The 27,471-nt window shown below is 40.6% G+C and overlaps 1 protein-coding gene across 1 annotated transcript; it reads right to left on the bottom strand.

Moving 5' to 3' along the window:
• Positions 1 to 1,267: 1,267 nt before the first annotated feature.
• LOC115150223 (interferon-induced protein 44-like) lies at positions 1,268 to 25,718 on the bottom strand. Its single transcript, XM_029693301.1, has 8 exons — positions 25,667 to 25,718; positions 12,901 to 12,949; positions 12,555 to 12,588; positions 7,195 to 7,399; positions 2,709 to 2,858; positions 2,384 to 2,555; positions 2,108 to 2,208; positions 1,268 to 1,804 (listed from the first exon to the last, which is right to left on the bottom strand). Exons 2-8 carry the CDS (start codon positions 12,947 to 12,949, stop codon positions 1,631 to 1,633), a joined length of 885 nt encoding a protein of 294 aa, XP_029549161.1. The 5' UTR covers positions 25,667 to 25,718; the 3' UTR covers positions 1,268 to 1,630.
• Positions 25,719 to 27,471: the final 1,753 nt, after the last annotated feature.

Genomic DNA, 27,471 nt, shown 5'->3' with positions numbered 1-27,471 from the left:
TAGACTGATCATGTTAACATTTTATTTAACCAGGTAAGTCAGTTAAGAACAAATTCTTATTTACAATGACAGCCTGTGATGCAGCCTGGATTCGATCCAGGTACCGCAGTGACACCTCTTGCACTGAGATGCAGTGTCTTAGACCACTGCGCCACTCAGCAGCCCCCCGTCATGAGGAAGCACCCAAGGGGCTTGAATTTTCAAGCCCTCCCCGTAGATTTTGTGGCAACGTAGTGTTCCCATGAGTGACAGAACTCTGAGCCAATCACGGCACAACTAGAGAATATTGCCAACACCTACACTCCGTATTTTCTGCTAACCACAGAAAGCACTGAGTTAGGCTGAAACACCTGCATTTTGGTCCTGCCTTAGTCAATGACTTAAATGTCAAGGAAGCAAAAAAGAGAATGTTTGTATGCAGCTTTATTAACTCAATATATATATATATATTTTACATTCTTTGCAAACTGATATTTGACACATATTAATGCCCAAATAACATGCAAAACAGGCAAAGAAAAAAAAACTATCAGATTTCTTTTTTTTTTACCGATGCGCCAAGTCTGGAACCAACAGGACCCTGAACAGCTTCTATCCCCAAGCCATAAGACAGCTAAATAGTTAGTTAAAAAGTTAATGCTACCCGGACTATCTGCATTGACCCTTTTTTCACTAACACGTTTGACTCATCACATACGCTGCTGTTACTGTTTATTATCTATCCTGTTGCCTAGTCACTTTATCCCTACCTATATGTACATATCTTCATCAATTACCTCGTACCCCTGCACATTGACTGGGTACTGGTACCCCGTGTATATAGCCAAGTTGTTGTTGCTCATTGTGTATTTATTTCTCGTGTTATTTTTCTATTATTTCTCTTTTCTTTGTCTCTGCATTGTTGGGAAGCGCCCGTAAGTAAGCATTTCACTGTTAGTCTACATCTGTTGTTTACGAAGCATGTGACAAATACTATTTGATTTCATTCTATCCTATAGGATTTTATCTTATAGGATCCTATAGGAATCCAATACAAGAATCCAATAGAAAAATCCTATCAGATTTTGGAACCAGTCCTATTGGAATCCTATAGGATAGGTTCCAAAATCTTTTAGGATTTTCTATTGGATTCTAAATTGAATTTGTATTGAAATCCTATATGATTTGTTTTTACCAGGGAAAAGCATAAAAAACACAACTATAACATCACATCAAATATTGAAAAGTACAATGATTGATATAAAATCAATGTGAGTTCTGCATCATGTTTTTGCATTATAGCAAGGATATTAGCTTATCTAATGCAAGTGTACACTGTTGGGTGTTACATGTATAGTTTAAAGTAGTATAATGCATATCCAGTGCATGCACATTCTTTCAAGGTTTTTGTCACACAGGTGCATATTGTGCCTTTAAACAGTATATTTAGGCTTTTACATTAAGTGAAACGATACAACCACAATATGAAAAAATGTAAAGGAAAACTTTCCCTCCAATGTTACTTTATCCTGCCTTGAAAACAAATGTCCTATTTCCTATGGGGGAAAAAGACTACATTGACCTTGAATTACTCTGAAATCCAATCTAGGCTATGTACTGCATGGCTCTCTAATCTCCTAGTGTGTTACACTCATGCATGTTGTTGGAGGTCCCAGATGTAGTCGTTGGCAAAGTTCATAATCTGAGTCATGGCGTTCAGTATCAGGATGTCTATGTCGTTATCCAGCATCCCCTCCTCATGGTAGTTCTTCACAGGCAAGATGCAGTTCATGGGAACGCCCAGCTCATTACTGCAAATCTGCATCTGAGAAACGATGAAGACAAAAAGGGCTGGATAAGTTTAGCGTGAGGGATGATCTTTGGATCAGGTCAACATAACCAAGATTTAACGGTCGCTTTCCAGGTTGACTATATTGCAGATGTTGCATTACATCAACCAATTGCATGCTATGTCATCAACTGTACCTTTGGGCATCAAAAGTACAGCTTTATCATATGATGTGGTCAGCTGATATGTAAAATCTTATCCAGGCGTTGTGAGATTTGGCAATGTAGTCAGCCTGGAATGTGGCCATTGTGAAATTTCATCAGCTCTGCGGTGATTTACCTTATCTTTGATTGCCTTGCTGAAGTAGATTCTCTTCACATCCCTGTTCACCAGCTCACAAGCCTTGTCTGGCATGGTCATGACAACAACTTGAGGGATTTCTGCCGTAGAAATGTATAATTAATTAATAGAAGGACTAACTTAAGTAATACTGTCATGTAATATTTAAAAGTCAAGAACTACTACAGCTGAATACCCAACCACAGTTACAGTTACAATTAATTAAGATAAGATTAGAAATCCTAAAAAACAAAAGGGTTTCATGAGCTTACTTACGCAGTTTACTGGCTTCTGCCCTGATGTGTTTCATCTTGTCTATGACATCCTTATTCATGCGAGAGATTGTGTCTGCTGTCACAATACTGACCAGACAGTGAGTTTTGTCACTTAAACTGGGATTCTGGATGTATTCTTCTTTTTGGTCTGATAGCGGGTGTAAAGGATTGAACTGGCCAAGAAAAGATAAGACTTGTCAGATGATACTACTTTGTTTACATCTAATTTATTTAAATCTTTGGCTAGTATGTGTGTGTGTGTGTGTGTGTGTGTATGTGTGTGTGTGTACGTGCGTGCTGGTGCGTGTTTATGACTTCTGAATTACCTCATAGCCTTCAGGTAGATGGCCCTTCAGAGCATTGATGATGTCATCAGGGTGCAACCCATTTTTCTGTGTCTCCAGACCCATGACATCATTGAATGCAAAGGGAAGACGTTTTTCTCCTTTACGGCCTTGAAAGTAGTGTGTCTTATACTAAAAAGACATTTTTTATTTTAATAACATAGCTTAAATTCTTATTTTCGAAGGAAATTATAGATACCCACAAACTCGGAAACATAATAAAACATCCCCGACTGCACAAATATATGATTTATTTGGGACACAATACCTCAAAATGTGCAAAGTGCAAAAATGTGCACAAAGTAAACGTGCAAGACTAACGTTTCGGTTTACTCAACTGAAAGTATGTAACTTAACAGTAGAATTAAGAAATAAGGCCCAGGGGGGTGTGGTATATGGCCAATATATCATGGTTAAGGGCTGTTCTTTGGCATGATGCAACGCGTGGCAGGAACTTCACTGGACTTTATGCAAACTGGAAACCATATATCCTGAGGCTACATTTATTGTAGCTGGGGATTTTAACAAAGCAAATTTGAGGAAAAGGCAGCCTAAATTCTATCAGCATATTGACTGTAGCTCGCTGCTAAAACACTAGAACACTGTTACTCTAACTTCTGGGATGCCTACAAGGCCCTCCCTGTCCTCCTTTCGGCAAATCTGACCACGACTCCATTTAGCTTCTCCCTTCCTTTAGGCAGAAACTCAAACAGGAAGTACCCGTGCTAAGGACTATTCAACGCTGGTCTGACCAATCGGAATCCATGCTTCAAGATTGTTTTGATCTCGCGGACTGCGATATGTTCCGGGTAGCTTCCAATAATAATATTTACGAATTCACTGAAATGGTAACTGAGTTTATCAGGAAGTGTATAGGAGATGTTGTACCCACTGTGACTATTAAAACCTACCCTAACCAGAAACCGTGGATAGATGGCGGCATTCGCGCAAAACTGAAAGCGTGAACCATCGCATTTAAACATGGCAAGGTGACTGGGAATATGAAAGAATACAAACAGAGTAGTCATTCCCTCTGCAAGGCAATCAAACAGGCAAAACATCAGTATAGAGACAAAGTGGAGTCGCAATTCAACGGCTCAGACACAAGACGTATGTGGCAGGGTCTACAGACAATCTCGGACTACAAAAGGAAAACCAGTCACATCGCAGACACCGACGTCTTGCTTCCGGACAAGCTTAACACGTTTTTTGCCCGCTTTCAGAATAACACAGTGCCACCGATGCGGCCCGCTACCAAGGATGGTGGTCTCTCCTTCTCCGTGGCCGACGTGATTAAGACATTTAAACATGTTAACCCTCGCAAGGCTGCCGGCCCAGACGGCATCCTTAGCTGCGTCCCAGAGCATTTGCAGACCAGCTGGCTGGTGTGTTTACAGACATATTCATTCTCTACCTATCCCAGTCTGCTGTCCCCACATGATTCAAGATGGCTACCAATTTTCCTGTACCCAAGAATGCAAAGGTAACTGAAATAAATTACTATCGCCCCGTAGCACTCACCTCGGTCATCATGAAGTGCTTTGAGAGACTAATCAAGGATCAAATCACCTCCATCTTACCTGTCACCCTAGACCGACCCACTTCAATTTGCTTAGCGCCCCAATAGGTCCACAGACGATTCAATTGCCATCACACTGCACACTGCCCTATCCCATCTGGACAAGAGGAATACCTATGTAAGAATGCTGTTCATTGACTATAGCTCAGCATTCAACACCATATTACCCTCCAAGCTCATCATTAAGCTCGAGGCCCTGGGTCTGAACCACGCCCTGTGCAATTGGGTCCTGGACTTCCTGACAGGACACCCCCAGGTGGCGAAGGTTGGAAACAACACCTCCACTTTGCTGATCCTCAACACTGGGGCCCAACAAGGGTGTATACTCAGCCCCCTCCTGTACTCCCTGTTCACCCATGACTGCGTGGCCATGCACGCCTCCAACTCAATCATCAAGTTTGCAGATGACACAACAGTAGTAGGGTTGATTACCAACAACGACAACCTACAGGGAGGAGGGGAGAGCTCTGGGAGTGTGGTGCCAGGAAAATAACCTCTCACTCAACGTCAACGTCAATAAAACAAAGGAGATGATCGTGGACTTCAAGAAACAGCAGAGGGGCACCCCCCTATCCATGTCGACGGACAGCAGTGGAGAAGGTGGAAAGTTTCAAGTTCCTCAGCGTACACATCACTGACAAACTGAAATGTTCCACCCACACAGACATTGTGGTGAAGAAGGTGCAACAGCGCCTCTTCAACCTCAGGAGGCTGAAGAAATTTGGCTTGTCACCTAAAACCCTAAACATTTACAGATGCACAATTGAGGACATCCTGTTGGGCTGTATCACCACCTGGTACGGCAACTGCACCACTCACAGGGCTCTCCAGAGGGAGGTGCAGTCCGCACAATGCATCTCCGGGGGCAAACTACCTGCCCTCCAGGACACTTACAGCACCCTATGTCACAGGAAGGCCAAAAAGATCATCAAGGACAACAACCACCCGAGCCACTGCCTGTTCACCCTGCTTCCATCCAGAAGGCGAGGTCAGTACAGGTGCATCAAAGCTGGGACCGAGAGACTGAAAAACAGCTTCTATCTCAAGGCCATCAGATTGTTAAATAGCCATCACTAGCACAGAGAGGCTTTAATAAATATAACACTAGTCACTTTAATAATGTCACTCTAATTATGTTTACATATCTTGCATTACTCATCTCATATGTATATATTGTATTCTATACTATTCTATTTTAGTCTATGCCGCTCTGACATTTTTCGTCCACATATTTATATATTCTTAATTCCATTCCTTACTTAGATTTGTGTGTATTGGGTATATGTTATGAAATTGTTAGATATTACTTGTTAGATTTTGCTGCACTGTCGGAACTAGAAGCACAAGCATTTCGCTATACCAGCGAAAGCATCTGCTAAACACGTGTATGTGACCAATAAAATTGGATTTGATTTGGCCATATATCACAAGCCCCGAGGTGCTTTATTGCTATTATAAACTGGTTACCAATGCAATTAGAGCAGTAAAAATAAATGTTGTCATACCCGAGGTATACGGTCTGATATACCACAGCTGTCAGCCAATCAGCATCACCCCCCTCCAATTCCCCCCTTTTTTCCTCAGAAAAGTCTCAATTCGTTGGTGCATGAAATCTACAAGGTGTCAAAAGCATTCCATAGGGATGCTTCCCACAGTTGTGTCAAGTTGGCTAGATGTCCTTTGGGTGGTGGACCATTTTTGAAACACACAGGAAACTGTTGAGCGTGAAAAAAGCAGCAGCATTGCAGTTCTTGATACAAACCGGTGCGTCTGGACCCTACTACCATACCCCGTTCAAAGTCACTTACAGTACATCTTTTGTCTTGCCCATTCACCCTCTGAATGGCACACATACACAATCTGTCTCAAGGCTTAAAAATCCTTATTTAACCTGTTTCCTCCCCTTTATCTACACGGATTGAAGTGGATTTAACAAGTGACATCAATAAGGGATCATAGCTTTCACCTGGATTCACTTGGTTCAGTCTGTCATGGAAAGAGCAGGTGTTCATAATGTTTTGTACACTCAGTGTATATAAAACAATTAATCTCTATGTGAAATATTAATGGTGCATTTCATGATCAGTAAGTTGGTTTAACGCGTTGCAATCTTGATATGATGGCGCCTCATGCGGGGGGATGTTTTGTACACTCAGTGTAAATGTTTGCTTCTGAACTTACATTTTGGATTTTTTCCCATGTTTCCAACAGTGTGCAGTTTCTATCCTTCCCATTATCCTACTTTTTGAAACCTACACATCTGTGACTGACTATGTTTTGTATTAAAGACCCAATGTAGCCGTTTTTAGCTCTATATCAAATAATTTCTGGGTAACAATTAAGTACCTTACCGTAATAGTTTTCCATTATGAAACTAAAATTCATTTTTTAGAAAAAAACCTATTTAACAAGACAGAATTTTGCTAGGACTGTCTGGGAGCTGGTGTGAGTGAGGGGCCTGATTGGAGGGCCTAATAGGAGAGATATGTAACCTGAAAACTAACTGTTATTGGCAGAGAGGTTTGGAACACTCATTGTTATTGGTCTATTAAGCCAAACCTCTGCCATGTTAAACCTGCTGATTAGAAGGTGCTGTGTAAATTGTATTTTCAGGAAATAACACTAATCACATTTTTTCACACTTTTACAGTGTTATTTTTATCAGCTGTTGTACAATATGATACAAAACACAGGAAAAACGGAATTTAGACTGCACTGGGCCTCTTTAAAAGAGTGCAGATGAACACTCTTTGTTTCTATAAGTCTCTCTTCATGTCTCTGTTCTGCCTGTATGTGGCTCATGAAATGTCTTAGTGTACCAAGGTATATTAGGAAGCCATATCCCATCCCTGAATGGTGTAGTTACATTTATTAGGCAAACCAACTTACTTTCATGGTGAAACTTTTGCCAGAGGCTGCAGCTACCAGGGCATTATGTGTTGATCGTCCTTGGAAAACGTTGTTGACTGAGTTGATGAAGCTGGACTTCCCTGCTCCGACTGGTCCATGTAGCAGGCATCTCAGCTGACCCACATCAGGATCACTCAGTTCAAAGTTCCTCAGTGCGTCCACCATGGCATCTCTCTCTTGTTTACTGTCAGATAAAATAAAGAGTGTTACTTCTGTAACACATCTCATGGAAGACATACTGTATGGGTTATAATATATATCATATGCTACAACAGGGATGGGCAACTCCAGTCCTCGGGGACCTCATTGGTGACACACTTTTGGTGACACACTTTTGGTCCAGCCCTAGCTGGCACACACCTGACTCCAATAATCAACTAATCAAGGTCTCCAGTTGTGAATACTCCAACAATACTTTATACTAGAAGCTCCAACAAGATGCTACTTATGCTTTCAATACAACGTTTGATCACGTGCAATTACATCATTTATTTTAATTGGCTCATGCCTGATGCGCATTTTGAGACATATTGCTCGTCTTAGCCTGTAAGCAGTCTATTGACAAGGTCGAACAGAAATCCATGCCTTGGTTTTGTTTACCTGGCCACTTTTGTTTTCAAATGCTAACTTTTTAGCATTTGTGGCACAAATCCAATGCAAGTCAATGGTACCGATATTATAATTTCATGTCCAAATCGTCCTCAAGTATGTAAAATGTATTATGTAGCTCAATTAAGTTACTTGTAGATTATTTGGACATGACTAACAATAACAGGGTAAGGAAACCAATATGTCATTTTGTAATTTTGGTGAATTATCTCTAAGTATTATTAATTATGTACAATATTGATTGCATCAATATAACAGGATTTAAAGGTCCAATGCAGCCATTTTTATCTCAATATCCAATCCTTTCTGGCTAACAATTAAGTACCTTACTGTGTTTGTTTTCAATTAAGACATATTGTCTTAACAAAATGTTATATTTTTGTAATACCCTGAAACACCAAGTTAGGAATAGGCTACCTAATTTCAAAAAGGCCATCATCACTGTCAATCGTGAATGATAATTTTTCACTTTTGAAATGTCCAACTGCATTTCCATGCCAATCATTTGATTGATCTCAATCCGTTTCATGGGAATATGCATTTAGAGCTTCTTGAATTACTGTTTTGTGAGAGAATTAGAGCAGACTACTCAGCTTCAGCTAACCATCCTAAAATTTCATTAGATATGAGGAGATGTTTTTGGTGTAACAGTAACATTACAGTCCTTCTATGCTATGGTATTATATTATATTTTGTTACGTAAAATGCTTATAAATCATTATGTGATCTTCTGAGACATTGATTCAGCTTTGATCAAACTTTACCAAACGAGCACCATTGTGAGAAGTGATAATCTTCTATTTGTAATAATAATACTACTACTAATAATGATAATAAGTGATGAGTATAACTACTAGGCATAGGCAACAGATCTTGATAAGATGTTATTTTAAGCCATAGGAATGCCCTTTGGTGCAGAAAGGATAGCGCCAGGATCACTCAATGATGTTAAAGAAGTTGAACCAACTTGTGGTGCTAAGGGATAGCTGAAGGATAGTTCTGTCATTCGGTCAGTTCAAGAACAAACAACAATAATTTGCAGTAGGCCTACAGCCTAATAGGCCTACGACTACGTGGTATAACTACAGTGCCTTCAGAAAGTATTCACACCCCTTGACTTTTTCCACATTTTGTTGTGTTACAGCCTGAATTTAAAATTGATTAAATTTAGTTTTTTTGTTACTGGCCTTCACACAATACCCCATAATGTCAAAGTGGAAGTATGTTTTATTTTTACAAATTAATTGTAAAATGTCTTGATTCAATAAGTATTCAACCACTTTGTTATGGCAAGACTAAATAAGTTCAGGAGTAAACATTTGCTTAATAAGTCACATAATAAGTTCCATGGACTCACTCTGTATTCAATAATAGTGTTTTATAACATGATTTTTGAATGACTACATCATCTCTGTACCCCGCACATACAATTATCTGTGATGTCCCTCAGTCGAGCATTGAATTTCAAACACAAATTCAACCACAAAGACCAGGGAGGTTTTCTAATGCCTCATAAAAAAAGGCCCCTATTGGTATTTGTATTTATTAAAATAAAAAGCTGACATTGAATATCTCTTTGAACATGGTGAAGTTATTAATTACACTTTGGATAGTGTATCAATACACCCAGTCAGTACAAAGATACAGGCGTTCTTCTTAACTCAGTTGCCTAAGAAGAAGGAAACAACTCAGGGATTTTACCATGAGGCCAGTGAAGGGTTTCCATTATGCAATTGTGGCATGGACATTTGACCAGCAGCATTTAAATTTACCGGTACATTTCTCCCAAACCCATATGCATTGTGTGTGTAATCTGATTAGTGTGTCCACCTGCGGTGCCCAGAATGACAGAAATCGCATTTAGATTATAGTAATCAATCTTAAATGTCACACCCTGATCTGTTTCACCTGTCTTTGTGCTTGTCTCCACCCCGCTCCAGGTGTCGCCCATCTTCCCTATTATCCCCAGTGTATTTATACCTAGGTTCTCTGTTTGTCTGTTGCCAGTTCGTCTTGTTTCATCAAGTCAACCGGCATTTTCCCGTACTCCTGTTTTGCTCTAGTCCCTGTTTTCTAGTTTTCCCGGTTTTGACCATTCTGCCTGCCCTGACCCTGAGCCTGCCTGCCGTTCTGTACCTTGTGACACTGTCCTGGATTACTGCACTCTGCCTGCCCTGACCTTGAGCCTGCCTGCTGTTCTGTACCTTTCGGGCTCTGCTATGGATTACTGACCTCTGCCTGCCCTTGACCTGTCGTTTGCCTGCCCCGTTTTTGTAATAAACATTTGTTACTTCGAACTGTCTGCATCTGGGTCTTCTCCTGAGCCGTGTCAGTACGAACTGGCCATGATGGACCCAGCAGACTTGTACCAGCCCTGCAACTCCGTCTCCTCCCAAGGAGCCACCATTGGAAGGCACAAGGAGTTGCTTCGTGGTCTTATGGAGGGGTTCCAGACCTTGACCGAACGCCATGGCCGCGAGTTGAACACATTGCTGGAGCAATTCCGCGGGTTGTCTGTCAGGCAGACTACCACGACGGTAACCTCCCAACCCCTCAGTAACCCGGCTGTTAGCAGCACAGCTCCCCCAGCCACCCCGGTTTCCCGAGAACCCCGCGTACCTACTCTCCAAATGTTCAAGCACAGTGGTGGCTGCATCATATTATGGGTATGCTTGTAATTGTTAAGGACTGGGGAGTTTTTCAGGATGAAAAAGAAACAGAATGGAGCTAAACACAGGCAAAATCCTTGAGGAAAACCTGGTTGAGTCTGCTTTCCACCAGACAATTCCACCAGACAATTTTACTATTTTCTACATTGTCATAACGGTGGCTACTTTGAAGAATCTCAAATATATTTTGATTTGTTTAACCCTTTTTTGCTTACTACATGATTCCATATGTGTTATTTCATATTTTTGATGTCTTCACTATTATTTTACAATATAGATAATAGTAAAAATAAAGAAAAACCCTAGAATCAGTATGTGTGTCCAAACTTTTGACTGGTACTGTACGTAAATTAAATATTTATGTATTTCATTTTCAATAAATGTATTCAATTATTTTATAACATGTTTTTACTTTGCCATTAAGGGGTATTGTGAGTAGATGGGTAAGAAAAAAATCTATTTCACACATTTTTAATTCATGCTGTACCAAAACAAAATGTGGAATAAGTCAAGGGGTATTACTACTTTCTGAAGACACTGTATTTGTAGGCTACTGCCTAATGTAAATAGCCTACAAATACATATAGCTTATTATCATTGCTCTGTTTGTGAGGAGAGCTTTATTGCGAGTATGCATCTCTTTGTATTGTGTAGCTTATCATAAATAAAGTTTGATTTGATTAGCTTGAACACATGGCTACAATATGCCCTATCACAGAATAAAAGAAAACAGAGAGGTGAACCATCAATTCATATAATTTATTTGCATAGATTAAACATACTATCAAATCAATTCACCACGTAGTGAACATAAATCATTACTATGTAGAATAGCATGAAATTCATTTTAAAACAGTCATAAAATCAAGCTTTTGGTGTGGTGTGTTCATGCATCTCAAACTATAATCTAAATGCATTATTATCTCCAACTTGGCCCAGTTCACATTTCCAATTGCCCACCCTGACATACAGTACCAAGATAGAACAGGCCCTGCGTCTCAACTAATAGCCAATGTAGGCTAAATATCCCAAGCAGGGCTACAGCAACTTCCAGAGAGGGTCAGGCTCCTTGATTTTTGCAGTGGCCACTCTGGTTTGGGTGTCCTCGGCGGAACAGTGTCACCGTAACCAAGTGGTCACATTGTTTTGGATTCCACTGCACAAGAGGGGTTACATTGAGTTCTATGAACTTCAAGTCAGACACATGATAAATGTAGATGTTTGTACAATGTTCTGATTGGCGAAAGTGATTAAGCCTCCAACGGGCCTCCACAGTGCACACGTACATCCGCACGACACAGGGATTCTTTAGCTAAATAGTCCAGTACTGTACTGCCGACCGTCACGTTGTACAGCGCCATATTTTCCGTTCCATCCTAACAGAAACCCAGAGGGTTTTTTGTTTTTCATGGAATAGAAACACCATAATATTAATCAAATTAATTAAGCAAGTTCCAGTCAAAAGTTTGGACTCATTCCAGGATTTTGCTATATTTTTAATATTTTCTACGTTGTAGAATAATAGTGAAGACATCACAACTATTAAATAACACATATGGAATCATTTCAGAACAAATTCTTATCTACTCCTTGAACCCCGGTCTCCCGCGTGCCTGCAATATGGAAGACTATAAAATGCTTCTCAAAGATGCCCTCTGCTGGTCAAACTAACAATAACTTGTATTAACAAAAAAAATGGCTGACAAATAGATAACGTGCCACAGAATGCTGCAGCAGCCCTCAAAGTGTGCCGCAGTATGACACAACTTTTAAAGGAGGAACCACTGTAGCCTATATTCTTCATCATTCTTGCCACCGCCAGAGAGAAGACAGGGAAGAAATGACCATTTACCTACCTCTAGGCTGCTATACATATTTATTTGGTTTGTCATTCTGTTTTTCATGGATTTTTTTATGGTGATTAGAAAAAAAGTATTTAGAATTTATTATAATTAATTTTCCAGAAATAATATTTCCAACTCTGTGTATTCTCAAATTGAAAAAAGTGAGGGAGCTCCACTCCTTCATCCTCCCTATTTGGTCAGACAGTATAGTACTTACCTCCAACATGTTTTCCTCCATTGTTGGTCAAATTCTGTGTGACACACATGGGACACATTTTGATTAAATGAACTTCATTATTGTTTTGCAGATTCCAATACCCACATCTATAATTTTCAAAAGAATCTGATGATTTTGATTACACACAATAACTGAGAGTAGACTACAATCAATGATATGTACTGCCTTGGGACTGTTGTCAATGCATGCGCTAAAACAGAGTATGCTGATTTCCTGAACAAGTGACAGGAATTGTGACTGATGAACTGTGCTTGAACAGAATTTGCACTCACAGTCGATATATTCACTATAAGGGTATTTTACAGTTATGTCATATGTCTCTTACCCTTCTTTGGTGGTGGTGGTGCTGGTGATGTAGACTCTCCTATGCCCATCTTTGCTTTTCAGAGGGGGAATATAAAAATACTATCTGAGTCTGCAAAGAGCCACATACAAACAGATATATGTTCTGTATGTTCTGGGTGCCTCCTTGTTGCTGACAACTCAAGGATTGGAAACTGTTGCAGATGATGGGAAATACTGTAATACAATCAGTATACAATCAGTACAACATATGGAACTATCATATAACTGCACTCAAAATGATGATGTTTGTATTTCAAACTCTTTTTGCAGATCTACATTGAGAAAAGAAGGCAGTTCAGCCAGGTGAAGAATTCTCCTTATGAGATGGTAGAGAAAGGGGCTTCAGACATCGAGAAACTACTGACCAAGAAACGCAAAGCACTCGTTATAAGTCAGCAATTTGACCTCTATTTATTTCACACAAAACATTTAGGGGCAGTTTCACAGACAGATCAAGCCTGGTCCTGGAATAAAAAAATGCTCAATGGCTCCATTGAAAATGCTTCTACGGCGTATTTCAGTACAGGGTTTACCCCAGTGTTTTGCCCAAAAGGCTCAGACTTTTCTTTTTCCATCCATGCTGGCCGGCACCAGGGGCTTTGCTAGGATTTGAGAACATTGGGGGCTCTGCCCAAAGCCAGAGGGGGAACCCTAATAGGTTGGTCCTGGGGTCTCCCCCAGAAGAAAACAAAAGAAATTTCAATAGCTAAATGCATCAATCTGGTGCACTTTGAGATGAACATCGAGAGATGAATGTCCAGCTAGCAGATATTGGACCCTATCAGATATTTAAATATTTATTTATCTAGGCAAGTCAGTTAAGAACAAACTATTATTTACAATGACAGCCTACTCCGACCAAACCCAGACAAGGCTGGGCCAATTGTGCGCTGCCCTACGGCACTCCCAATCACAGCCAGATGTGATACAGCCTGGATTTGAACCAGGTACTATAGTGACGACTCTTGCACTGAGAAGCAGTGCCTTAGCCCACTGCACCACTCGGGACTATACATTGGTTCCAACTTCAAAGATACTGTGTTACTTTACAATTGTACAATTTATGCTCCCTGCTTAAAAAAACCACGAAGACTGGTGGAAATCCCCAAACCCAAGATTGTAATTTCTACAACTCACACTTCGGAGGAACATACTGCATGGTAAGCTGGTGCGCACCAAGTGGTTCATCACTTTTCAGTATGGAAAATGGCTGTGAGGATTTTCTACAATATTCACAACATATTGACACAATTACAATCTTTATAGAACCGACGTCGGGTTGAAATATTTGAATTACATAAAATAAAAAAACATTTGTGAGCTCAAAATCAAATAAAATCAAATGTTATTGGTCACATACACATGGTTATTGCGAGTGTAGCGAAATGCTTGTGCTTCTAGTTCCGACAGTGCAGCAATATCTAATCAGTAATATGTAACAATTTCACAACAGATACCTAATACACACAAATCTAAGTAAAGGAATACGAATATATAAATAAATACGTGGATGAGCAATGACAGAGCGGCATAGGCTAAGATGCAATAGATAGTACAGAATACAGTACATACAGTTGAAGTCGGAGTCATTAAAACTCGTTTTTCAACCACTCCACAAATTTCTTGCTAACAAACTATAGTTTTGGCAAGTCGGTTAGGACATCTATTTTGTGCATGACACAAGTCATTTTTCCAACAATTGTTTACAGACAGATTATTTTACTTATTGTATCATTGTATCACAATTCAAGTCATTTGAGTCAATTGGAGGTGTACCTGTGGATGTATTTCAAGGCCTACCTTCAAACTCAATGCCTCTTTGCTTGACATCATGGGAAAATCAAAAGACATCAGCCAAGACCTCAGAAAAAAATCATAGGCCTCAACAAGTCTGGTTCATCCTTGGGAGCAATTTCCAAATGCCTGAAGGTACCACGTTCATCTGTACAAACAATAGTACGCAAGTATAAACTCCATGGGACCACGCAGCCGTCATACCGCTCAGGAAGGAGACACGTTCTGTCTCTTAGAGATTAACGTGCTTCGGTGCGAAAAGTGCAAATCAATCCCAGAACTACAGCAAAGGACCTTGTGAAGATGCTGGAGGAAACAGGTACAAAAGCATCTACATCGACATATATCAACATAACCTGAAAGGCCGCTCAGCAAGGAAGAAGCCACTGGTCCAAAACCGGCATAAAAAAGTCAGATTACGATTTGCAACTGCACATGGGGACAAAGATTTTGAGAAATGTCCTCTGGTCTGATGAAACAAAAATAGAACTGTTTGGCCATAATGACCATCATTATGTTTGGAGGAAAAAGGAGAGGCTTGCAAACCGAAGAACCCCATCCCAACCGCGAAGCACGGGGGTGGCAGCATCATGTTGTGGGGGTGCTTTGCTGCAGGTGGAACTGGTGCACTTCACAAAATAGATGGCATCATGAGGGAGGAAAAATATGTGGATACATTGAAGCAACATCTCAAGACATCAGTCAGGAAGTTAAAGCTTGGTAGCAAATGGGTCTTCCAAATGGACAATGACCCCAAGCATACTTCCTAAGTTGTGGCAAAATGGCTTAAAGACAGAAAAGTCAAGGTATTTTGGAGTGGCCATCACAAAGCCCTGACCTCAATCCGATAGAAAATTTGTGGGCAGGACTGAAAAAGTGTGTGCGAGCAAGGAGGCCTACAAACCTGACTCCGTTACACCAGCTCTGTCAGGAGGAATGGGACAAAATGCACCCAACTTATTGTGGGAAGCTTGTGGAAGGCTACCCGAAACGTTTGACCCAAGTTAATCAATTTAAAGGCAATGCTACCAAATACTAATTGAGTGTATGTAAACTTCTGACCCACTGGAAATGTGATGAAAGAAATAAAAGCTGAAATAAATCATTCTTTCTACTATTATTCTGACATTTCACGTTCTTAAAATAAAGTGATGATCCTAACTGACCTAAGACAGGGAATTTTTACTAGGATTAAATGTCAGAAATTGTGGAAAACTGAGTTTAAATGTATTTGGCTAAGGTGTAAGTAAACTTTCGACTTCAACTGTACATATGAGATGAGTAATGCAGGATATGTAAACATTATTAAAGTGACTAGTGTAACATTTATTAAAGTGGCCAATGATTTCAAGTATGTATGTAGGCAGCAGCCTCTCTGTGCTAGTGATGGCTGTATAAACTGTTGGGGCTAGGGGGCAGTATTTTCACGGCCGGATAAAAAACGTACCCGATTTAAACTGGTTACTACTCTTGCCCAGAAACGAGAAAATGCATATAATTAGTCGATTAAAAGAAGTTTCTAAAACTGTTTGAATGGTGTCTGTGAGTATAACATAACTCATATGGCAGGCCAAAACCTGAGAAGATTCCATACAGGAAGTGCTCTGTCTGACAATTTGTTGTCCTTCTGTTGCACCTCTATCAAAAATACAGCATCTGTGCTGTAACGTGACACTTTCTAAGGCTTCCATTGGCTCTCTAAAGCCGCCAGAAAGTGGGATGGGGTGTCTGCTGTCTCTGGGCAAAGTACAGCAGCAGAGTTTGTAAGTGGTCAGCCTGGGGACAGTGAGACTGAGATGCCCTTTCACGAGACTTCTCCATTTTTTTCTTTCAGTCTTTGAATGAATACAACGTTGCCCGGTTGGAATATTATCGCTATTTTACGAGAAAAATAGCATAAAAATAGATTTTAAACAGCGTTGACATGCTTCGAAGTACGGTAATGGAATATTTTGACATTTTTTGTCACGAAATGCGCTCGCGCGTTACCCTTCGGATAGTGACCTGAACGCACTAACAAAATGGAGGTATTTGGATATAACTATGGATTATTTTGAACCAAAACAACATTTGTGGATGAAGTAGAAGTCCTGGGAGTGCATTCTGATGAAGAACAGCAAAGGTAATCCAATTTTTCTAATAGTAATTCTGAATTTAGTGAGCCCCAAACTTGGTGGGTGTCAAATTAGCTAGCCTGTGATGGCCGAGCTATGTACTCAGAATATTGCAAAATGTGCTTTCGCCGAAAAGCTATTTTAAAATCTGACATAGCGTTTGCATAAAGGAGTTCTGTATCTATAATTCTTAAAATAATTGTTATGCTTTTTTTCAACGTTTATCATGAGTAATTTAATAAATTCACCGGAGGTTTTTGGTGGGTATGCTAGTTCTGAACATCACATGCTAACGTAAAAAGCTGTTTTTTGATATAAATATGAACTTGATTGAACAAAACATGCATGTATTGTATAACATAATGTCCTAGGAGTGTCATCTGATGAAGATCATCAAAGGTTAGTGCTGCATTTAGCTGTGGTTTTGGTTTTTGTGACATATATGCTTGCTTTGAAAATGGCTGTGTGATTATTTTTGGCAGGGTACTCTCCTGACATAATCTAATGTTTTGCTTTTGCTGTAAAGCCTTTTTGAAATCGGACAATGTGGTTAGATTAACGAGAGTCTTGTCTTTAAAATGGTGTAAAATAGTCATATGTTTGAGAAATTGAAGTTATAGCATTTTTGAGGTATTTCGCGCCACGTGATTCCACTGGCTGTTAACTAGGGTGGGACTCAAACGTCCCACCTAGCCCAGAGAGGTTAACAGTCTGATGGCCTTGAGATAGAAGCTGTTTTTCAGTCTCTCAGTCCCAGCTTTGATGCACCTGTAAATTGAAGTGGGTTCAGGGTGAGAGGTAAGGGGAGGAATATGATCCTTGACTAGTCTCTCAAAGCACTTCATGATGACAGAAGTCAGTGCTATGGGGCAATAGTCATTTAGTTCAGCTACCTTTGTATTCTTGGGTACAGGAACAATGCTGGCCATCTTGAAGCATGTGGGGACAACAGACTGGGATAGGGAAATATTGAATATGTCCGTAAACACAACAGCAAGCTGGTCTGTGCATGCTCTGAGGACGCGGCTAGGGATGCCGTCTGGGCCGGCAGCCTTGCGAGGGTTAACACGTTTAAATGTCTTACTCACATCGGCCACGGAGAAGGAGAGCCCACATTCCTTGGTAGCTGGCTGCGTCGGTGGCACTGTATTATCCTCAAAGCGGGCAAAGAAGGTGTTTAGTTTGTCTGGAATCAAGAATTCAGTTTTCCTTTTGTAGTCCGTGATTGTCTGTAGACCATGCCACATACGTCTCGTGTCTGAGTCATTGAATTGCGTCTCCACTTAGTCTCTTCCCCCACATTTTTATTGTTTGATTGCGGTGGGAATAATTACACTGTTTGTATTCGGCTATATTCCCAGTTTCCTTTCTATGGTTAAATGCGGTGGTTCGCTCTTTCAGTTTTCTATCCACGGTTTCTGGTTAGGGTAGGATTTAATAGTCACAGTGGGTACAACATCTCCTATACACTTCCTTATAAACTCACTCACCGAATCAGCGTATAAATCAATATTATTCTCTGAGGCTACCCGGAACATATCCCAGTCCGCATGATCAAAACAATCTTGAAGCGTGGATTCCGATTGGTCAGACCAGTGTTGAATAGTCCTTAGCACGGGTTCATTCTGTTTGAGTTTCTACCTATAGGAAGGGAGGAGAAAATGGAGTCGTGGTCAGATTTGCCAAAAGGAGGGCGAGGGAGGGCCTTGTATGCATCGCGGAAGTTAGAGTAACAGTGGTCCAGCGTTTAACCAGCGTGAGTGTGACAGGCGATATGGTGATAGAATTTAGGTAGCCTTGTTCTCAAATTAGCTTTGTTAAAGTCCCCAGCTACACTAAATGCAGCCTCAGGATATATGGTTTCCAATTTGCATAAAGTCCAGTGTAGTTCCTTGAGGGCCATTGTGATATCAGCTTGAGGGGGGATATACACTGCTGTAACAATAACGTAAGAGAATTCTCTTGGGAGATAATACGGTTGGCATTTGATTGTGAAGAATTCTAGGTCAGGTGAACAAAAGGACTTAAGTTCCTGTATGTTGTTAAAATTACACCATGAGTCGTTAATCATGAAACATACACCCACGCCCTTCTTCTTCCCAGAGAGATGTTTATTTCTGTCAGCACGACGCACCGAGAATCCAGGTGGCTTTACCGACTCCGACAGCATATCACGAGAGAGCCGTGTTTCCGTGAAATAGCGTATGTTACAATACTTGATGTCTCTCTTGAAAGCAACCCTTGCCCTAATTTCGTTGACCTTGTTATCTAGACTGGACATTAGCGAGTAATATACTCGGAAGCGGTGGGTGGTGTGCGCACCTCCAAAGTCTGACCAGAAGACCGCTCCGTCTTCCTCTTCTCCGGCGGCGTTGTTTTGGGTCGGCCTCTGGGGTCAGTTCAAATGCCCTGGGTGGTGCGGACAAAGGATCCGCTTTGGGAAAGTCGTATTCCTGGTCGTAGTGCTGGTAAGTTGACGTCGCTCTGATATCCAATAGGTCTTCTCGGCTGTATGTAATAACACTTAAAACCTCTCTAGGGTATGTGGGACGAAATCGTCTACTCTCAGACAACCCAAAGATTCCTTGATGCCCTTCCAGACTCCCTCTGCCTACCCAAGGACGTCAGAGGACAAGAATCAGTTAACCACCTAACCGAGGAACTCAATTCAACCTTGCGCAATACCCTAGATGCAGTTGCACCCCTAAAAATTAAAAACATCTGTCATAAGAAACTAGCTCCCTGGTATACAGAAAATACACGAGCTCTGAAGCAAGCTTCCAGAAAATTGGAACGGAAATGGCGCCACACTAAACTGGAAGTCTTCCGACTAGCTTGGAAAGACAGTACCGTGCAGTATCGAAGAGCCCTCACTGCTGCACGATCATCCTATTTTTCCAACTTAATTGAGGAAAATAAGAACAATCCGAAATTTCTTTTTGACACTGTCGCAAAGCTAACTAAAAAGCAGCATTCGCAAATGGAGGATGGCTTTCACTTCAGCAGTAATAAATTTATGAACTTTTTTGAGGAAAAGATCATGATCATTAGAAAGCAAATTACGGACTCCTCTTTAAATCTGGGTATTCCTCCAGGGCTTCATTGTCCAGAGTCTGCACAACTCTGCCAGGACCTTGGCTCAAGGGAGATACTAAAGTGTTTTAGTACTATATCTCTTGACACAATGATGAAAATAATCATGGCCTCCAAACCCTCAAGCTGCATACTGGACCCTATTCCAACTAAACTACTGAAAGAGCTGCTTCCTGTGCTTGGCCCTCCTATGTTGAACATAATAAACGGCTCTCTATCCACCGGATGTGTACCAAGCTCACTAAAAGTGGCAGTAATAAAGCCTCTCTTGAAAAAGCCGAATCTTGACCCAGAAATTATAAAAAACTATCGGCCTATATCGAATCTTCCATTCCTCTCAAAAATTTTAGAAAAAGTTGTTGCGCAGCAACTCACTGCCTTCCTGAAGACAAACAATGTATACGAAACGCTTCAGTCTGGTTTTAGACCCCATCATAGCACTGAGACTGCACTTGTGAAGGTGGTAAATGACCTTTTAATGACGTCAGACCGAGGCTCTGCATCTGTCCTCGTGCTCCTAGATCTTAGTGCCGCTTTTGATACCATCGATCACCACATTCTTTTGGAGAGATTGGAAACCCAAATTGGTCTACATGGACAAGTTCTGGCCTGGTTTAGATCTTATCTGTCGGAAAGATATCAGTTTGTCTCTGTGAATGGTTCGTCCTCTGACAAATCAATTGTAAATTTCGGTGTTCCTCAAGGTTCCGTTCTAGGACCACTATTGTTTTCACTATATATTTTACCTCTTGGGGATGTCATTCGAAAACATAATGTTAAATTTCACTGCTATGCGGACGACACACAGCTGTACATTTCAATGAAACATGGTGAAGCCCCAAAATTGCCCTCGCTAGAAGCCTGTGTTTCAGACATAAGGAAGTGGATGGCTGCAAATTTTCTACTTTTAAACTCGGACAAAACAGAGATGCTTGTCCTAGGTCCCAAGAAACAAAGAGATCTTCTGTTGAATCTGACAATTAATCTGGATGGTTGTACAGTCGTCTCAAATAAAACTGTGAAGGACCTCGGCGTTACTCTGGACCCTGATCTCTCTTTTGAAGAACATATCAAGACTGCTTCAAGGACAGCTTTTTTCCATCTACGTAACATTGCAAAAATCAGAAACTTTCTGTCCAAAAATGACGCAGAAAAATTAATCCATGCTTTTGTTACTTCTAGGCTCGACTACTGCAATGCTCTACTTTCCGGCTACCCGGATAAAGCACTAAACAAACTTCAGTTAGTGCTAAATACGGCTGCTAGAATCCTGACTAGAACCAAAAAATTTGATCATATTACTCCAGTGCTAGCTTCCCTACACTGGCTTCCTGTTAAGGCAAGGGCTGATTTCAAGGTTTTACTGCTAACCTACAAAGCATTACATGGGCTTGCTCCTACCTATCTTTCCGATTTGGTCCTGCCGTACATACCTACACGTACGCTACGGTCACAAGACGCAGGCCTCCTAATTGTCCCTAGAATTTCTAAGCAAACGGCTGGAGGTAGGGCTTTCTCCTATAGAGCTCCATTTTTATGGAATGGTCTGCCTACCCATGTGAGAGACGCAGACTCAGTCTCAACCTTTAAGTCTTTACTGAAGACTTATCTCTTCAGTAGGTCCTATGATTAAGTATAGTCTGGCCCAGGAGTGTGAAGGTGAACGGAAAGGCTGGAGCAACGAACCGCCCTTGCTGTCTCTGCCTTGTCGGTTCCCCTCTTCCCACTGGGATTCTCTGCCTCTAACCCTTTTACAGGGGCTGAGTCACTGACTTACTGGTGTTCTTCCATGCCGTCCATGGGAGGGGTGCGTCACTTGAGTAGGTTGAGCCACTGACGTGGTCTTCCTGTCTGGGTTGGCGCCCCCCCCTTGGGTTGTGCCGTGGCGGACATCTTTGTGGGCTATACTCGGCCTTGTCTTCGGACGGTAAGTTGGTGGTTGTAGATATCCCTCTAGTGGTGTGGGGGCTGTGCTTTGGCAAAGTGGGTGGGGTTATATCCTGCCTGTTTGGCCCTGTCCGGGGGTATCATCGGATGGGGCCACAGTGTCTTCTGATCCCTCCTGTCTCAGCCTCCAGTATTTATGCTGCAGTAGTTTATGTGTCGGGGGCTAGGGTCAGTCTGTTACATCTGGAGTATTCTCTTGTCTTATCCGGTGTCCTGTGTGAATGTAAATATGCTCTCTCTAATTCTCTCTTTCTTTCTTTCTCTCGGAGGACCTGAGCCCTAGGACTACCTGGCATGATGACTCCTTGCTGTCCCCAGTCCACCTGGCCATGCTGCTGCTCCAGTTTCAACTGTTCTGCCTGCGGCTACGGAACCCTGACCTGTTCACCGGACGTGCTTGTTGCACCCTCGACAATTACTATGATTATTATTATTTGACCATGCTGGTCATTTACGAACGTTTTAACATCTTGACCATGTTCTGTTATAATATCCACCCGGCACAGCCAGAAGAGGACTGGCCACCCCTCATAGCCTGGTTCCTCTCTAGGTTTCTTCCTAGGTTTTTGGCCTTTCTCAGGAGTTTTTCCTAGGGAGTTTTTCCCAGCCACCGTGCTTCTTTCACATGCATTGCTTGCTGTTTGGGGTTTTAGGCTGGGTTTCTGTACAGCACTTTGAGATTTCAGCTGATGTACGAAGGGCTATATAAATAAATTTGATTTGATTTTGATTTTGATTTACTCAACAGCCAGTGGAATCCCGTGGCGCGATATTCAAATACGTTAGAAATGCTATTACTTCAATTTCTCAAACATATGACTATTTTACACCATTTTAAAGACACGACTCTCGTTAATCTAACCACACTGTCTGATTTCAAAAAGGCTTTACAACGAAAGCAAAACATTAGATTATGTCAGCAGAGTACCCAGCCAGAAATAATCAGACACCCATTTTTCAAGCTAGCATATAATGTCACAAAAACCAAAACCACAGCTAAATGCAGCACTAACCTTTGATGATCTTCATCAGATGACACTCCTAGGACATTATGTTATACAATACATGCATGTTTTGTTCAATCAAGTTCATATTTATATCAAAAAACAGCTTTTTACATTAGCATGTGACGTTCAGAACTAGCATACCCACCGCAAACTTTCGGTGAATTTACTAAATTACTCACGATAAACGTTCACAAAAAACACAACAATTCTTTTAAGAATTATAGATACAGAACTCCTTTATGCAATCGCTATGTCCGATTAATAAAATAGCTTTTCGGCAAAAGCACATTTTGCAATATTCTGAGTAGATAGCTCGCCATCACGGGCTAGCTATTTTGACACCCACCAAGTTTGGCACTCACCAAACTCAGATTTACTATAAGAAAAATTGGATTACCTTTGCTGTTCTTCATCAGAATGCACTCCCAGGACTTCTACTTCATCCACAAATGTTGTTTTGGTTCAAAATAATCCATAGTTATGTTCAAATATCCTCTGTTTTGTTCTTGCTTTCAAGACACTATCCGAAGGGTGACGAAGGGTGACGCGCGGACGCGTATCGTGACAAAAAAAATCTAAATATTCCATTTCCGTACTTCGAAGCATGTCAAGCGCTGTTTAAAATCAATTTTTATGCGATTTTCCTCGTAAAAAAGCGATAATATTCCGACCGGGAAACCCTGTTTTTGTTCAAAGACTCAAAATCTAAAATGGAGTCTTCACGTGCACACGCGCGCCCGTCTCATTGTTCTCAGATCGACCACTTACCAAATGCACTACTGTTTTTCAGCCATGGGCTGCAAAGTCATCATTCAATGTTCTGGCGCCTTCTGAGAGCCTATGGGAGCCTTAGGAAGTGTCACGTTACAGCAGAGATCCTAAGTTTTCAAGAAAGAGAGTGTAGAAGGCCAAGAAATGGTCAGAGAGGGCACTTTCTGTACAGAATCTTCTCAGGTTTTTGCCTGCCATATGAGTTCTGTTATACTCACAGACACCATTCAAACAGTTTTAGAAACTTTAGGGTGTTTTCTATCCAAATCAAACAATTATATGCATATTCTAGTTTCTGGGCAGTAGTAATAACCAGATTAAATCGGGTACGTTTTTTATCCGGATGTGAAAATACTGCCCCCTACCCTAGAGAGGTTAAGATTTTCTGGGCTAACAATGTAAGAAATAAGTCATAAAAAAACAAAATACTGCAAAGTTATCTAATGACTAGAAGCGAGGCAGCCCTCTCTGTCGGCGCCATCTTGTTTACGCAGTTGTTTATTTTTCTAGAAATAAATGAGATCAAACCCGAACTGTGCATATTAGGGAGTTGTAGTTTCCAACAGGCCAATATTCTACATAGTTTAGTGCCGAAAACATGGTAATTAACTACATTGACCATAATCCATTGCGCACCTACTTGTCCTTTCAGTTTGCTTCTTTTATGCCTGCTACATTAGGTTAGTGTGGGGCAGTCACTGAGAGTGAGAAGAGACAGAAAAATGCATGCTCAAAGGGGATAGGGAGCAGTTGCTTCGTGATTTATCTCTACCTGAAAATACATGATCTAAGTGATTGACAGTTGGTAATCAGCAGTCATGAAAGTATGCCTTATTTACTTTGAAGAACTACTTAAATAGTGATTTTGTCAGACAGCATTGACCGCAGCTCTTTGGAGATGATGACTTGGAATTAAATAATGAAGTCATCAAATAAAACAAATGTAATATACACAACAACTGAAATATTTTATTTAAGTAAAGTAATATGAATAAATGATGGTTACCAAAAAGCACTAATTGCTCAGCACTAGTGGCAGACCATGCCGAAGTACAGTGCATTCCACTGAATACATACATTTTTTGTATTACGCTGAACAAAAATATAAACGCAACATGTAAAGTGCTGGTCCCATGTTTCACGAGCTGAAATAAAAGATCCCAGAAATGTTCCATATGCACAAAAAGCGTATTTCTATCACATTTTGTGCACAAATTTGTTTACATCCCTATTAGTGAGCATTGTAGTATTTCTATCTGTAATAAAGTATTTTTGTGTGGAAAACCTAATTCTCATTGGCTGGGCCTGGCTCCCCAGTGGGTCAGCTTGGCTCCCAAGTGGGTGGGCCTATGGCCTATGGCTGCGCCCCTGCCCAGTCATGTGAAATCCATAGATTAAGGGCCTAATTTATATTGACTGATTTCCTGAACTGTAACTCAGCAAAATCTTTAAAATTGCTACATGTTGCATTTATATTTTTGTTCAGTATATATTTACTGCCCTATTAACACATATTTGTTTTAAAGTAAGCATTAGTCCAGTATTCCCTGCCGGACATTTCACACAAAATTAACACGTTTCGTTTGCAAGTCTGACATTTTCCACGGCATGTGAAATAACCTGTTTCCAATACATTTGTAATGTATTTAGTAACAAAAAATGCACTTCAAACTAGCTTGTCAGGTGTTTGTGAAAGCAAAGATGGGTGGAATGCAATTTGACGGGTTACAATTCAATTTGTGTTAAAGTATAATGTCTTATTTTGTATTTATCGTATAGGCTTAATCTGTATCTAGGAAACTGCCCTGTAATGTAAAGGCTATATACTGTAGGAACAATAGAAGACAATGTAACACATTCCCCTTGTGCACAAATTACAGCAAGCTTCTACAAACATTGCAATATAGCAATTAGATTTTTCCTTTTACATTGCAAATGGGAAGAATATACTGTACTGTATATCAAGCAGGTCCTCTACCAATATTTATCAGTAGAATAATTGGTAATGCCACAGACTTACCTTGTTAGTATTAGTTCCTCCTGAGACTGAGATGCTGATGTAGATGTGAAACAATAATTGCAGCTGCACTTATATAGGCTACAATAGAAAGTGAAATTGACTGACTGGTGCAGTAAGTTTCACTTTCCAGTGTTAGATATAGAATAACTAGATCATTCTACAAATCTATCAAGTAGAGAGAGCAATCTGGCTCTCTTATTTCTATACCAATTTCCTGTAAATGGTACCGTTACAGGAATAGAGGGGGCATAGTTTCACTTTCAACATGACTCTGTTTTATGACTGTCCCATCTCATCGAGGATCTCAAGTTGAAGGCCAACCTGTATACTGCAGGCTGTTGTATCCAGGAAGCAGAATCCCCCATTATAGTCATTGGGAAAATGGCAATCTTTGTGGTCAATATTCATGTAAATGTAATTTTTTTCGGAAGACAATTAAGGTACCACAACTTGCTTCTACAGTGCCTTCAGAAATATTTAATTCATACTCCATGACTTATTCCACATTTTGTTGTGTTACAGCTTGAATTCAAAATGTATTACATCAATGTATTACCCATCTACAGACAATTCCCCATAATGACAAAGTGAAAACATGTTTTTATCCACAAGTTTCCTGGGGAAACGATTATGGGTGGCATTTCCTGCGGAAGTAGCGGTACTGAGTTAACCAGCTGTATTTTTGGTTTTAGAAGCTAGGCAACTGGGATAAGGAATAATAAGATATTCACTCGCTAGATGTTGAAATTGGAGTCCTTCGACCATAAACCTAAAACTAAATCAGAATGTTCCTGTCACGAGATGGTACAGTTTCCATTGCCTCCCAAATGACGACAAAGTGAAAAGAAATTGGCTCAAAAACTTTAAAAAGTCCCCCCTCGTTTCGCTTTGTTGATAAAACGCCAACGCAGGATAACCCATACTCAACCCTCTTTCTGGGTTATGAGACGCCGCCTCAACAGGAGGGTTGACAGACATGTCACAAGAATAGGTAACGTTATGTCGACTAGTTTTCATATCGCGTGTTTGTCTTCAGTTTTTGTTACTAGAATCTGACTACGTTAGGTCCTAGTCAGGGTCTGAAATGAATCTCTTTCATTTCTACCATATTTTTTTTTGCCTCTTATGAAATCTATGCTAAACGCTTTATAATTGTAAACACTGAGTCAGTGGTAGGCTACCTGACATTAGAAATATGGTACATATTGTGTAACCTTTAATCCATGATTATTCTTAATTTATAATAATAACCTACCTGCCACAGCCAACATTTACCCTGTATTTGGCAGGTGTTAATTTCATTCCCTGTTCTAGCTAATAGATACAGAATATTTGTTTTGAAAATATTAAACCTAGTCTATGTATCCCACTGGGTTTATTTGCAGTAGTGAATAGTCTGATAAACAATATAAGTAAGGCACAGGGAGTTTAAAGTGTTTTTAAAAGTATCCCTAATTAGTGTATTTGCTTTTCCAGATCCTTACCAAATAATCTCATGAACTAATCATCTATATTCATATTCAACTAATCATCACCTGCAGATGAGCCTGGTGTGGTGGAGGTTTCTGAGGAGCGAGGTTCTATTTCAAAGACCTTCCATGATACCCAAACACAGTGGTCAGACCCAGCAATGGAGGACCACACCTACTCCAAAGGACCTATCATCACATGTGGCATGACAACTGCACCAGCCCCTGAGAGGTCACTATCTGTTGCAGATGTTACATTGAAAGATGATGCAGACTGTCTGCTGTAGACAGGGATTCCACTACTAGAATTCAACACTGTTGTGTCTTGCTTCCAAG

The sequence above is a fragment of the Salmo trutta genome, chromosome 16 (assembly GCF_901001165.1).
Source record: "Salmo trutta chromosome 16, fSalTru1.1, whole genome shotgun sequence".
Classification (NCBI taxonomy): Eukaryota; Metazoa; Chordata; class Actinopteri; order Salmoniformes; family Salmonidae; genus Salmo; species Salmo trutta.
This window is presented reverse-complemented; position numbering and strand designations above follow the sequence as displayed.

What these genes read in the sequence shown, in the direction of transcription:
- LOC115150223 (XM_029693301.1), bottom strand. Translation starts at nt 12,949, where the DNA reads ATGGGCATAGGAGAGTCTACATCACCAGCACCACCACCACCAAAGAAG. An exon ending in ACCACCACCACCAAAGAAGG is followed by an intron (nt 12,589 to 12,900) that starts GTAAGAGACATA and finishes TGTGTCACACAG; the next exon opens with AATTTGACCAACAATGGAGG. An exon ending in ATCTACCTGAAGGCTATGAG is followed by an intron (nt 2,556 to 2,708) that starts GTAATTCAGAAG and finishes TTTCTTGGCCAG; the next exon opens with TTCAATCCTTTACACCCGCT.